This window comes from Sus scrofa, chromosome 3, assembly GCF_000003025.6.
Source record: "Sus scrofa isolate TJ Tabasco breed Duroc chromosome 3, Sscrofa11.1, whole genome shotgun sequence".
NCBI lineage: Eukaryota > Metazoa > Chordata > Mammalia > Artiodactyla > Suidae > Sus > Sus scrofa.
The window spans coordinates 5,321,692-5,333,942 of NC_010445.4; the positions used below are offsets into that span (position 1 = coordinate 5,321,692).

A 12,251-nucleotide genomic window follows, 5' to 3' on the forward strand; every position below is an offset into this window, starting at 1 on the left:
GTCATTTCTCCTGGGGCTGGGAAAGGCTGTCTTAGATGACGTCATCCTTCAGGTGAGTCTTGACGGCGGAAAGGGTGTGCTAGGTTACCGGGAGAGGACAGGGAAACAACCTGAGTTCAGGAGCTGAATTTAGTGGGTGCTAGGGGAGTGGTACTCTGTTCTCGTTGGGTTGGAAAAAAAAAAAAATCCCGAAGCTCCTTGATGGGTGATAGGATGTGTAGGTCAACCTAAGGAGGAAAGTCTAAAACGCCTCTTGCAGGTAGAAAAGGCAGAAGATAAAACAGGCCTATTTTTACATGTTTTAAAGTACTTAGAAAAAAATCAGAATGGATTCTGGATGCTTTTTATTATCTTCTTTATACTTCTCTTTTTTTAAATATTTAAAATAATTGTCGGCATCACCTGCTTCCCACGCACTCCTGGGTCTGCAGGGGGCGCACCGGGCGGCCGCCCTCCCTCCGCCAGGGCGATGGGCGGGGCCTCCGTGGTCTGTGTGGAACTGCTGATTAGAGGGATGGGCTGTCATTCACGCCGTCCCGCCCCCGCCCTACGTCACATGACGCAGCCCATCATGGCGGTGGGAGCGCGGCTGCCCGGGCCCGCGGCTCCGCAGAGCGGCTGCCGTTGCTGCTGTTAAGAGGCGGTGGCGGTGGCGGCGCAGACGGGCGGGCGGGAAGGATGGTGTGTCTGTGGTCTGAGCGGTGGGTGCGGACCAGGGGCCGGGCTGAGGTTGGGCTGAAGCGACGTGTGCTCTGGAGCAGCCGGCGCGGGTGCCGCTGAGGCGACGGAGGGAGGCAGGACCGACCGACCGACGGACGGACAGAAGACGACCCGAGAGCCGGCCCCCGAGCCGCGCTGTGGGCGAGATGCCGGGGCCACCGGCGTCGCTGCTGCTGCTGTTGCTGCTCCTGGCCGCCGGCAATGCCGGGGCCGCACCACTTCCGCAAACAGGTGCAGGTGAGCGGGCCCGAGGCAGGGACCCGGCTGCGGGGACTGGGCTGCGGAGCCGCTGCGACGGGGGCGGCGAGGAAGGAGGAGGCTGCAGGCCCGGTCCGGCCTCAGCGCCGAGGAATCGGAGGGCCTGCCGGGGCGAGAGGCCCGGGGAAGCGAGTGATTAGGGAGGTTCTGCCGCAGGGGCGTGGGGCGGAGGGAGCGGGGGCTGCCTCTCCAGGGCCGAAGCGGGGGCGAGGCGATGCGGTTGGGGCTAAGGAGGGCAGCAAGCGGGGCCGCAGCGACCGACACCCCCGCCCCGCCCCGGGTAGGCTGCAGTATCGGCTCTGGACCTGTTGCCCGAAGGTCCTCAGCCTACATCCCTTTTTGGCAGTTCTGCTTCCTTTTCCAGATGTCACCTGCCTCCTGTGCTTGTCTCACATCTTATAATAAGAACCGTTTCTTAGCCCTCATCATACTTAAATGCAAATGACTTGGGGGAGCTGCGCAGAGTTTCCTTCGCTCTTTGCAACTTGTTCTGAAGTTGTAAATTGATTTTAGACGCTGTGCTTTTTATTCGGATTGAATCTCTGGGGATGGGAAGGAAACAACTCTATAAATAGCTCTGTTTTAGGAAGCCAGTGATTGGAGTAGCAGTCTTTGAATAACTATTGACAGAATGGCCCAAGGGTGATTGAAGTTTCTATTTTAGCTACGTCAGTGTGTGATTTTTCTTCTTTTCTTCCCATTTTCTCCACATCATTTTCATTTGTGGTTTGTTTTCCCATATAAAACTTCAATCCAGGAAAGCATCCTAAGTTGGATACTTTTTTTAAAGGGAAAAAAAAAAATCTAGGCTAACTTGCTGTTATCTGTTGCTTATCTTTGGAATGAGAGGAGACTGAAATATCATAGATTCATGGAATTTTAGAGATAGAAGGGTCCTTAAGGACAATTTAGTCCAATCTTTTTGTTTTGCAGTTGAAGATCCTGAGGCCCTGGGCACCCCAAGGTGACACAGCTAAATTGTAGTTGGAGCCACAACTAAAACCCCTAGTAGGGTGATTTTTTTCCGCTTTACCACTTGAAGTCTCTTAGCTGTTTAGAATACTCTGGAGGTCAAGAGTTATTTTAGAATGATGTTAATTGGGGACAGAATGCAGAAGGTACTGTCTCTTGTAAAGACGTAGTTTTCAAATACATCTGCAACGAAAGTTACTCGTAACTGTTTCCACAGCCACACCACCTTTTGTCATTGAATGCCCTTAGGTTGAGTGTTAACTGGTAGCATTGTACCATGCAATGTATGGCTAAATTTCTGCCACTGCCTTAGATCAAATATTTGTAAGATGAATTCTGCTTTCTGATCTGATAGAGAAGAAGGGTGAATATTATGCAGAGTGTGCAGGCAGCCCAGGTTAGAGTCACAAAGTACCTGGGAAATATAAAAGACTGTGTGGGGAGATGCTGATATTGAAAGATACTGATGGTGAAATTGGAAATTAGCACTAGAGGAATTCTTGCTTGGCGCAGTGGGTTAAGGATCTGGCAGTGTCTCTGTGGTGGCTCAAGTTTGATCCCTGGCCTGGGAACTTCCATATGCCGCAGGTGCAGCCAAAAAAAGACGAGACAAGAAGAATAGCACTAGGGTAGGATAGTGGACAAAAGTATTTATGTATGTGCAAGGGAGTCAAGAAGTTTGCAGATGACTTTGCACTTCATCGAATTTTTACATATTTTGAAAAACATTCAGTGTGGGAACCTTTGGAAATGTGTCTGCCTATAAACCTCTTAACTTGCGTTTTATTCCCTTCTCTTACTATTGTATGGAGGTATGAATTATGAATTGAAGTTTTTGTTGCAGTATTACAAAACCAAGCAATCAGGAAAATTAATCCATAAATGGAAATATTAGAACTCGCCATTAAAAAAATCATAAAGAACTATTTTGTGACTTAGAGCAACTTTTGTGGATTTTCCCTTCATATTCCGTCGCTTGGAGGGTGTATGGTTAGACTGCTGGCATGTGAATGACAAGTAGCTGGGGTTAAATTGTGTGGAAAGGTGCACAGTCACACGCAGATGTGGGGGGCTGCAATTTCCATTCATAGAGATGATTAATCCCCGTTACGGAGGTGGTTTCTTGACCAAGATGTAATAGACCAAAAAGAATAAAGAAACCTTTGAGATAATTCTGATAAGCGAGCTCCCTGGTTACGAAAGAGGAACCCCTCTGGAACACACATGATCGATAAAAGAGCGGCTCAGTGTTGGTAACAGTTCACTTTGGGGGCCTGTGCTCCATACGAAGGGCGGGCTGGCCATCGTCAAATTCAAGGTAGATCCATTGCATAGGATCTTGGCCTCCCTTGGCTTTATTCTCGGAGAGCTCAGACTGGTTTCTATAGTGCCTTGGAGAAAGCATGGCTTTTCAAGAGGAGGTTGGGAAAAATACTTGAGTTTTCTCCGTTGCCAGCCTGTTTGCATGGGGAAATGAGGCAGTTAACTAAAATTCACCATTTAAAGTGAAGTTCCCCTCTCCACGCTTTCTTTGGCATCCAAAATCCTGTCTAGCTTCTGAAGTTGAAAAGGCTACTTACCTATTCAGTCATAATAAGCTTTGTGAATATGTGGATTACCTTTGCCCATCAGGCGAGAGAGCACTTCTTGGTTGAGTTTTACTTGGGGCCTCTCTCTTTGTCACTCCGAGAGTTCCTTACGCCCTCCCTGGGGGCCTCTCTTCCTGAGGATCTCTGTTTCTGCAAGGGACCTGTGTAGACAGATCCTAGGAAGCTTAAGCAGAGAGAGGAAGTCCGCTGTTTGACTCACAGTTCACGTACCAGGCTAAGATTACAGGTAGGAAAGGCTTTTCCCCAGATCATAGTTATCAGACCTTCCTTCTCTTGGAAACTATTTATGTGCCTTTTGTAAGATTCTCAGGATTCACATCACGAAGAAGGAGCTTGTACGCGTGAAGGCAGTTCCTCTGAGTCCACGGCTTGTTGGTATCAGGGTAGTGGGGACACGAGGAAACCCACCTCCATTGTTCTGTGGCATATTAGGTCACCGAGTACAGAGGAAGCTTTTAGCAGGGCCAGATAAAGGACCTCACGGAAGTCTGTGAAGCCGGTGGGCCTCTGCTACTGATTAAACAGCAGCTTGTGAAACCTGGGCTCTTGTTTTAGATTAAACAAACAGGCTTGTATCTTGAAAAAGATTTCCGAAGTAAAGGAAGTGCTTTCTAAAGTGTGAACTTTTGTGTTTATTTTTAAACAGCTTCTGAGAAATAAAAATTATTTTCACCCGGCTTGCCATTGCAAATTCTCGTCAGAATACATGGCTCCGAGGCCTGAGATCTGATTTGGGTTGGGAATGCTGTTAATTGCTTTCCGTTGGGGATATTTTGGGGGTTAACTCAATATGCTCCTTTGCACATTAATAGGAAATCTGTCCGGCAGTTTTGTAGCTGATCAGCACTGTCAAATCTCTACAGTGTTGCTGATAGCAGTGTGCTGACTGTTCATGCAATTAATTCTCTTGAAATTTAGAAAGTCCGGGGGCCCTTGCTGTCTCCTGTGGGCCGTGTCACTTAGGTACCAGCTGTCCTGCTGGTAAAAAAAGACTTGGCAGTATAATCATAACGTAGGGATGGCCAGGGTTCTGAAAGGGTTAAAACGGACTGGCCCTCAAAAAAGTCCTTGTAGGTGGACATACTAAAAAATCCAGCTTTTCAGCCCCGTTGAGAGTAGAACGGCTCACGGGAGGAGCAGGAGTTGTAACCGGAACTTGGACTTTGGAGTCCGTCTGGGTGCGAGGCCTCCCTCTGCCGCTGTAATAGCCCTGGCGACCTCGGCCAGCTGCTTGATCTCTCCAGGCTCCGTAGGACCCAGCAGCTGAGAAAGGATGATGGTGATAGCCACCTAAAGGGTTGCTGTCAGCTGCAGGTTAGGCACTTGGCAGCCTAGATTTCTTGGCTGCTTCAGATGTCTTTGTAAATTCAGTGGGTTATCATGGAATTGACTGTGGCTTCAAAGAAGGAACTCAAGGGGTTCCCACTGTGGCGCAGTAGGACGAATCCGACTAGTATCCATGAGGATGCGGGTTCGACCCCTGGCCTCGCTCAGTGGGTTAAGGATCCGGTGTTGCCATGAGCTGTGGTGTAGGTCGCAGACGCGGCTCGGATCTGGGCTCAGATCTGGCGTGGCTGTGGCTGTGGCGGAGGCTGGCAGCTACAGCTCTGATCGGACCCCTAGCCTGGGAACCTCCGTATGCCGCAGGTGCGGCCCTTAAAAGGACAAAAAAAAAAAAGAAAGAAATCTTTGTTTCTCAGAGTACCGTGTTATATGATGAGTGAAGAAGAAGTCCTTTGGATAGAAATCTGCCTTATGAAGTATGGTAGGTGGGCTGGTATTGTTCCTTCCTGAAATTCATGATCTTGGGGAATGATGCTAGAAACTCTTCAGATGATCTCCAGTAGTCTGCTTTTGTGTAACGAACCTGTTTTTGAATGTCAGGATGAGTAAAGCTCCTGCACGTGCACAAATGCTGGTTTTAATTTACTGAAAGGAACACGGACGGGCAGCCTGAGTTTCGTTGATCCCAAAGGGAACTGTACACTCGCCTAAAGCATCCATGTGGGCAGCCCGTTGACGTGGGCTCTGGTAGGACCAGCACAGGACGGAGGCGTCCCCTCAGGAAGTGCCCTCTGAGAGACGAATGCCTCAGACCTGCTTTCTCTCTCTCCCTCCCTCTCTCTCTTTTAACACCGTGTATTTTTGCGGTCTTCTCGCTATGCTTCCCTCTTTGAAATTTTTATGTATTACTCAGCTGCGACTAAAGGAATAGTATAGGAAGGAAGAAGCTGGCCACCATTCCTGGTCTGAGGCAGACCGCTGTTGTCTAGGGTCCCTTTTAGATGCGAATCGCTGCTTTTCTGTGAGTCCTGATGTGAAGACACTGGAAGAAAGCCGAGGATCTATGGTAAAATCTGTGTTGGAGAAAAATATTGGAGCGAAGTAGTTTTAAATTGTAGCAAATGACGAATTTGGAATCACGCCTTGGCCTTACAGTTATTCGCCACAAAGAACAGACAGATCAGAAAAGAACCTCCCTGTTTCAGAAGGCTTTTTGCAAAGGTTAGCCCAGCGCAGAGATCCCAAATTTCATTTGACTTGATTGTGATTCACGTGGGGAGAGTGAGCGCAGTTGATGTCTCAGATGCCTGAAACCACAACAAGGCGGTGCCCTTCCTTCTCTGAAAGCCTCTGCCATTTCTCCCATGGCTGCAAGAGAGCGGCCTGCCCTGGGGCAGGCAGGGCAGTGGTAAGCCTTACATTTTATTTTTGATAGCTTGGCAGATTTTGCGTTTTACCGTGTTACGTGTTTGTTTTAAAAGGCTTGAATTACCCCCGAGTCAAATAGATGTGCCAAGACCGTGAGCTGCGGTGCACCTGGAGGAGCCTCAGGCCTCCGACCCGCTCTGGGAAGCTGTGGGCAGGGAGGCCTTGCAGCTGACTTTCTGCTGCCCCTGCTGCCTCCACTTCCCACCTCTCACGGCCCTTTCTTAGCAGCAGCATCGATCTGCCCATAATTTGCGAGATCTTCGTGTTCTCTTTGCACCTGCCTGACGCTCCGCCTTCCTCTCCCAAGTGCTGTCATCCTTCCCTGGTCCTTTCTTCCCTTTTCACCTCTTTGCAGCCCCACATGCCCTCCTCAGACCTGCTTTCTTCCCAGGCTTAGAGATGGCTACCCCCGATGAACTCCTAGCATGTTTCCTCGCGGAACTAGATGGGAACTTCCCAGGCTGGGGGCCGAATCAGAGCTGCAGCCGCTGGCCTGGGTCACAGCCTCAGCCACACCAGATCCAAGCTGTCTGTGTCTGCGACCTACACCACAGCTCACAGCAACACCAGATCCTTAACGCACTGGGCAGAGCCAGGGATCGAACCTGCATCCTCGTGGATACTAGTTGGATTTGTTTCTGCTAAGCCACAACGGGAACTGCAGCGCAGCAACTTTTAAATTTCGTCCTTTAAAATTTTTGACTTGCGTGATTTTTGAAGGTTATAGTTCATGTTGGTACACTCACGCATCTGTATGATTTATCAATAAATTTGCATGAAATGGAGGGAATACAAAGAAAATTTACTCATGGGCTGTGTCTTCAAAAAAGGTTTGCATCTGTTGTGCAAGCCTGGATTTGTTGTAGAAGCCTACCCCTTGCACTCATGTCTCGTAGCCATGGTATTTCTCGCTGCTGTGTTTTGTTCAAATTTGTGGGTGATCCTGAAGTCGGATGAAGATGGTGCTGGAGATCTGAGTTGACCAGACCAGTGCTCCTGAGTGTGTGTGGGCACGTGCACGTGAGTGTGTGTGTGTGTGAAAAGGAGAGGGTGTAAGCCTAGAGCCTCTCACTCTCCTGCTAACTTGACTTGACATCCATCTCCCGTCCTTCACCTGGAATGAGGCCACTTATAGTTGTTTTATTTTTACTAATACTCTTTTTCTTTTGGGATAATTTTAGATGTGTGGGTACTAAGAGTTCCTGTGTGTCCTTTTCCGGTTTTGCCTTTTGGCGTTTGTGACAACCAGGAGCCAGTCCCAATACCTTGTTATTAACTAGAGTCCGTATTTGATTCGGATTTCCTTCGTGTTACTAGTCCCTGGCGTCCTCTGTCTGTTTCTAGACCCCTCAGTGTGTTTAGTTGCCCTCTCTCTTTGGGCTTCTCCAGACAGTCCCTTGTTTTTGATGATCGTCGAGTTTTGAGGAGCATTGGAGTTTTGTAGAACATTCTGTGTCTTGGGGAGGAAGACGACAGAGTTGCAGTGCGGGTCCCATGACATGATAGCAGGTGCTTTCAAGACCGCTGGGCCCTGAACCCCTGGCCACGTTGCTGTAAAGTTACCCCTCCTCCCCTGTCCATCCTGTACCTGCGCACAGCCCACGTTAAGTGGGGATGCGCTCCCGTCCACCTCCTTGAGGGAGAAGGAGCTACGTAAATTTCTTGGGTGTCCATACAGGAGATTTAACTATCCCCCCCCCCCCCGCCATTTGTTTCCATTTTCAGTTATTTATATCAATAAATACACATGGATATTGATTTTACACTTTGGGTTTGAATTCAATACTGTTATTTATTTTGCTGATCAAATTGCACTAGCTTGGGCCATCGGCAGCACTTTCAGTTGGCTCCTGTGGCCTATAGACATGTCCTTTCTTTTTTTTTTTTTTTGCTTTTTAGGGCCACACCCTCGGCATATGGAGGTTCCCAGGCTAGGGATTGAATCCAGCTACAGCTGCTGGCCTACACCACAGCCACAGCAACGCAGGATCCTTAACCCACTGAGCAAGGCCAGGGATCGAACCTGCAACCTCATGGTTCCTGTCATAGCATTGGTTTCCGCTGTGCTGTGACAGGAACTCTCTTTTCTTTTCTTTCTTTGTGTTTTTTTTTTTTTTTTTTTTTTTTGAAAACACTTCCTTGTTTTTGGCACCATGAGAAGCTGTAGGCGCACCTTGTGTGTTCCCTGCTGCTTCTTTTTATTGAAGAGTGATATTAGAAACTGAGATATGAGAAACTGGGATTTGCAACTGGACCCTGCAGCTGAGACGTTTATAATAGGGTTTTAATCCTCTGCATGCTACATCCATCCAGTCCCAGGTGTTGGGAAAGGAGAGCCGGCGAGTGAGATTTTGGAGGGACCAAGGGCTGTTAGACACAGATGACTTAGAAGGACCTGCATGTGTCTGCCCCTGTCGATTGGGTACCTTTTAATCACCTTGTAGCTCCATTGTGAATGCTGTACATCCCACACTCACGTAGGGTGGTATTGCCAGGATGTTATTTTTATTTTTAGAGCAGTGGATATTTGAAAGATTTTATTTACTATCTCCAAGAGCAGCTTAATCTCTAAGAATATGAGGCAAACTTCTTAAGTTTAAGGATCTGGTTGGAATTACTTCAGGGTGCCTGTCAGCCTTGGACAGTTGAAAGTGATTATAGGCAACTCCTTTCATTGGCGAAAGTTCATATAAAATGTCCAATGGCAAGTCTCTTGGATAGTATGGGAAGCTGTAGACTTGCTTTGATCTTTTTACAGAGCTTTTTTTTTTCCTTTTCATTTTTTTTTGCAGCAAATGTCAAATATATACAAAAGTAGAATAAATAATACAGTGACTCCTCAAATGCCCAGCATCTAGAAACAACCATTTTATTTTATTAAACTACACATATTTATGTAAAACTGAATTTTTTCTTGTCAGCAGTGGTTTTTCTCTCTTTTGAAAAGTCCATATTCCACTTTAAATTTGTGGTGAATCGTGTTCACTTGTGCCCTTCGCGCTGGCCTGGCAGCCCCATGCCATTGTTTTGATATACTATAAATCCTGGCCACAGTGTCAGTTCAGCTGAAAATGTTTCGGGAAAAAGTAAAGATTTCTTTTTTTTCTTCTTTTTTAAGGCCACAGCTGCGCCATATGGAGGTTCCCAGGCTAGGGATTGAATTGGAGCTGCAGCTGCCGGCCTACACCACAGCCACAACACCACCAGATCTGAGCCACATCTGCAACCAACACCACCGCTCATGGCAATGCCAGATCCTTAACCCACTGAGCAGGGCTGGGGATTGAATCCGCATCCTCATGGATACTAGTCAGGTTCGTTCCTGCTGAGCCACAGTGGGAACTCCAAAAGATATTTTTATAAAACAGGATTGCTTGCATCAAGATCGCCTAGGTGCTGGAGTTCCTGCCGTGGTCCAGTGGGTTAAGAATCCCACTGTATCAGATTGGGTTGCTGCATTGGTGCGGGTTTGATCCCCAGCCCCATGCAGTTGGTTAAAGGATCTGGTGTTGCCGCTGCTGCAGCTGTGGCTTGGATTCAATCCCTGGCCCAGGAAGGCTGTATGCCGCAAAGTGCGCCCATTAAAAATAAATAAATAAAAAGGTCAGCTAGGTATTTTCTGGTGATTTCTCCACCCCCGCCAACACTAAATATTTTGTTTTCTACTAGAGACAAAATAAGAGTAGTTACTTAATAGAACGCTGTTGACTTGTGGAGCTAGTGAGAGACTCAAGGAAGGAAGCACAGTTTAAAATTTAAAAAACAAAAAAATTAATGTCAGCGCCTCACATCTGGAGATGTCTGCTCCTGACCGCCGTAGCCGAGTATCACTCTGCAGACTCTTCCTGCGGCGAGTTTGTGTGCTGTAGCCACAGAGGCATTTGAGCACTCCAGAGCAGAACGCATTACGGCACTTAACACTTTTAAGTACCCTTTTTGGGGGGGGGGGGGTGCTGGCTTTAGCTCCTTTTCTGGAAGTCAGTATAAATAATGGCGTCTTTACATTTTCTAAGTTTTCTGTGTAAACACTCAGTAAAAACTGGGAGCTGGTGGCCCGACAGTCAGATGCCGGCGCTGTGAGCTGAGAACCTTGCGGTGTAGACGTGCTAGCCTGGGCCTGCCGCGTTCTGCCCATGGCAGGCCCACGGCAGCTCAGACCAGCGGGGAAGCTAAGCTCGAGCAGACGTACCTCGTGATGGCCTCGGTTCCCCCAGGTGACAGACAGGCACGTTCTCTGAGAGGTTCTTTCTTTCCAGTGTAACATGATGTCATTAACATCTCACCATAAAAAAGTTTATCTTTTTAAACTGGTTTATTTTGGAACAGCCTGGGATTTGTAGCCGGTTTTGTATTTTTCACCAGGTACTTTTTTTAAAAAGCCAGTTTATGTATTTGGATGTATGTGGGTAGGTGTATTGATGTGTACAAAATTATGTTGCGCTAAAGAAAGCAAACTCTCTCTGAAACTGCTGCGTTATGACACTCGTAGAATCAGTTGGGGTTGATTAAGGACACTGAAGGTCTGTACACTAGAACAGATAATTCTGGACTTTTTTTTTTTTTTGGCACCAGGTATGCCTTGCATAGGAGAAAAGAATTTCATTTTTAAGCACCTAGGATAGTGATTTTTCAGAGAGAATTGCTCTTATCCCAAAGTGAAACCATTATAATTTAATTTTTAAAAACTCATGTTTTTTTTTTTTTTTTTCTTCTCCTCGAGGCCGGTGTTCAAAGTCCATCCTGAAAATGTCTTTCCCCCGTTTTTGCTACACTGAACAGGAGACTTGAATTTGACATGATAGAACTGCAGCCTTTAATTATAGGAAGTAAATCTCTGAAGACATTTGGACATAGGAGACAGAGGAGGATGAGTTTGCAATCCTTTTGCACATTTTAAATATCTAATTTAACCAACTAGTAATTGGAAAACCTTGTAGTTTCAGCTTCTTCCTGCAAAACTAAAACTTCGGATCTCTTGGTTACTTCTCAGGTTAGCCTCTGAATTTACGTTGAACGTATTTCTCACGGTGCAAATTCTTCCTCAGAGCCCTCAATAAATGCAGCCCTTGCTCCACTCGCAAGAATATTCCTCGTCCTGGTTCTGCCTGGCGGCGTGCCTCCCTAGTTCTGTGTCAGCAGCAACTCTTAACTTTCCAAGGACCCGCCTGCTGCTTACAGCACAGAGCCCCACTTGACTCTGACTTCAGACTGTTATTAAAACGCAACACCCGGACACTGATTGCTGGTGCGGCACTGAAAAACAACAAACTTACCAAAATAGTCCCCCAGGGACACGCCAGCAGAGAGGCCGGCAGAAATGTGTAATTTAACTTCCTTTGCTGTAAGAGACATAAAAGTAATCTCAGTGAGAGATCCGATGGCCAGTGTTTACCATACCGGCACTTGGTGGAGTCCTAACATTTTGGACTTGGAGATCCCTGTGTAGAGAAGTTTCGAGCTGAAGTGCCCGTTGGCAGTGACGGAGCTGAGGCCCGGCGCAGTGACGGAGTGAGTTCCGTCTGTGCTGCTGGTCAGAGGCAGCCTTACCTGTGGGTTGAGCGTGCCAGCGTCCAGTCTGCCCTCCTCACAGAGGTCACTGCCTCCAACTTTCAGAAACACTTTTTTTTTTTTTTTCCGGCCACCCCTGCGGCATATGGAAGTGGCCGGGCTAGGGGTCACGTCGGAGCTATAGCTGCCAGCCTACGCCACAGCCACAGCAATGCAGAATACAAGCCGAGTCTGTGACCTACACTGCAGCCCTAGGCAACGCTGATGCTTAACCCACTGAGCGAGGCCAGGAATCGAACCCACATCCTCATGGATACTAGTCGGGTTTGTAACCCTCTAAGCCTAAGCCGCAGCGAGAACTCCCAGGAACGTGTTTATTAGTGTGATGCACGCACATAGACCCATCCCGGCTGTTTCTCCTCTGGATATTTATTTCTGTTTATTATCTGAAAGTACTGAGTGAAATTTAAA

General features: G+C 47.6%; 1 protein-coding gene across 2 annotated transcripts in view; it reads left to right on the top strand.

Moving 5' to 3' along the window:
• LMTK2 (lemur tyrosine kinase 2) overlaps positions 547 to 12,251 on the top strand; it is an 86,986-nt gene continuing 75,281 nt past the window's right edge. The window contains exon 1 of one of the 2 annotated variants that reach the window (XM_021086090.1): positions 547 to 951. In XM_021086090.1, coding sequence (XP_020941749.1) covers positions 867 to 951 — 85 coding nt within the window. In that variant the 5' untranslated portion in view covers positions 547 to 866. Of the gene's footprint in view, positions 958 to 12,251 lie in introns of both variants that reach the window. The other variant, XM_013995356.2, reaches the window with a different exon arrangement.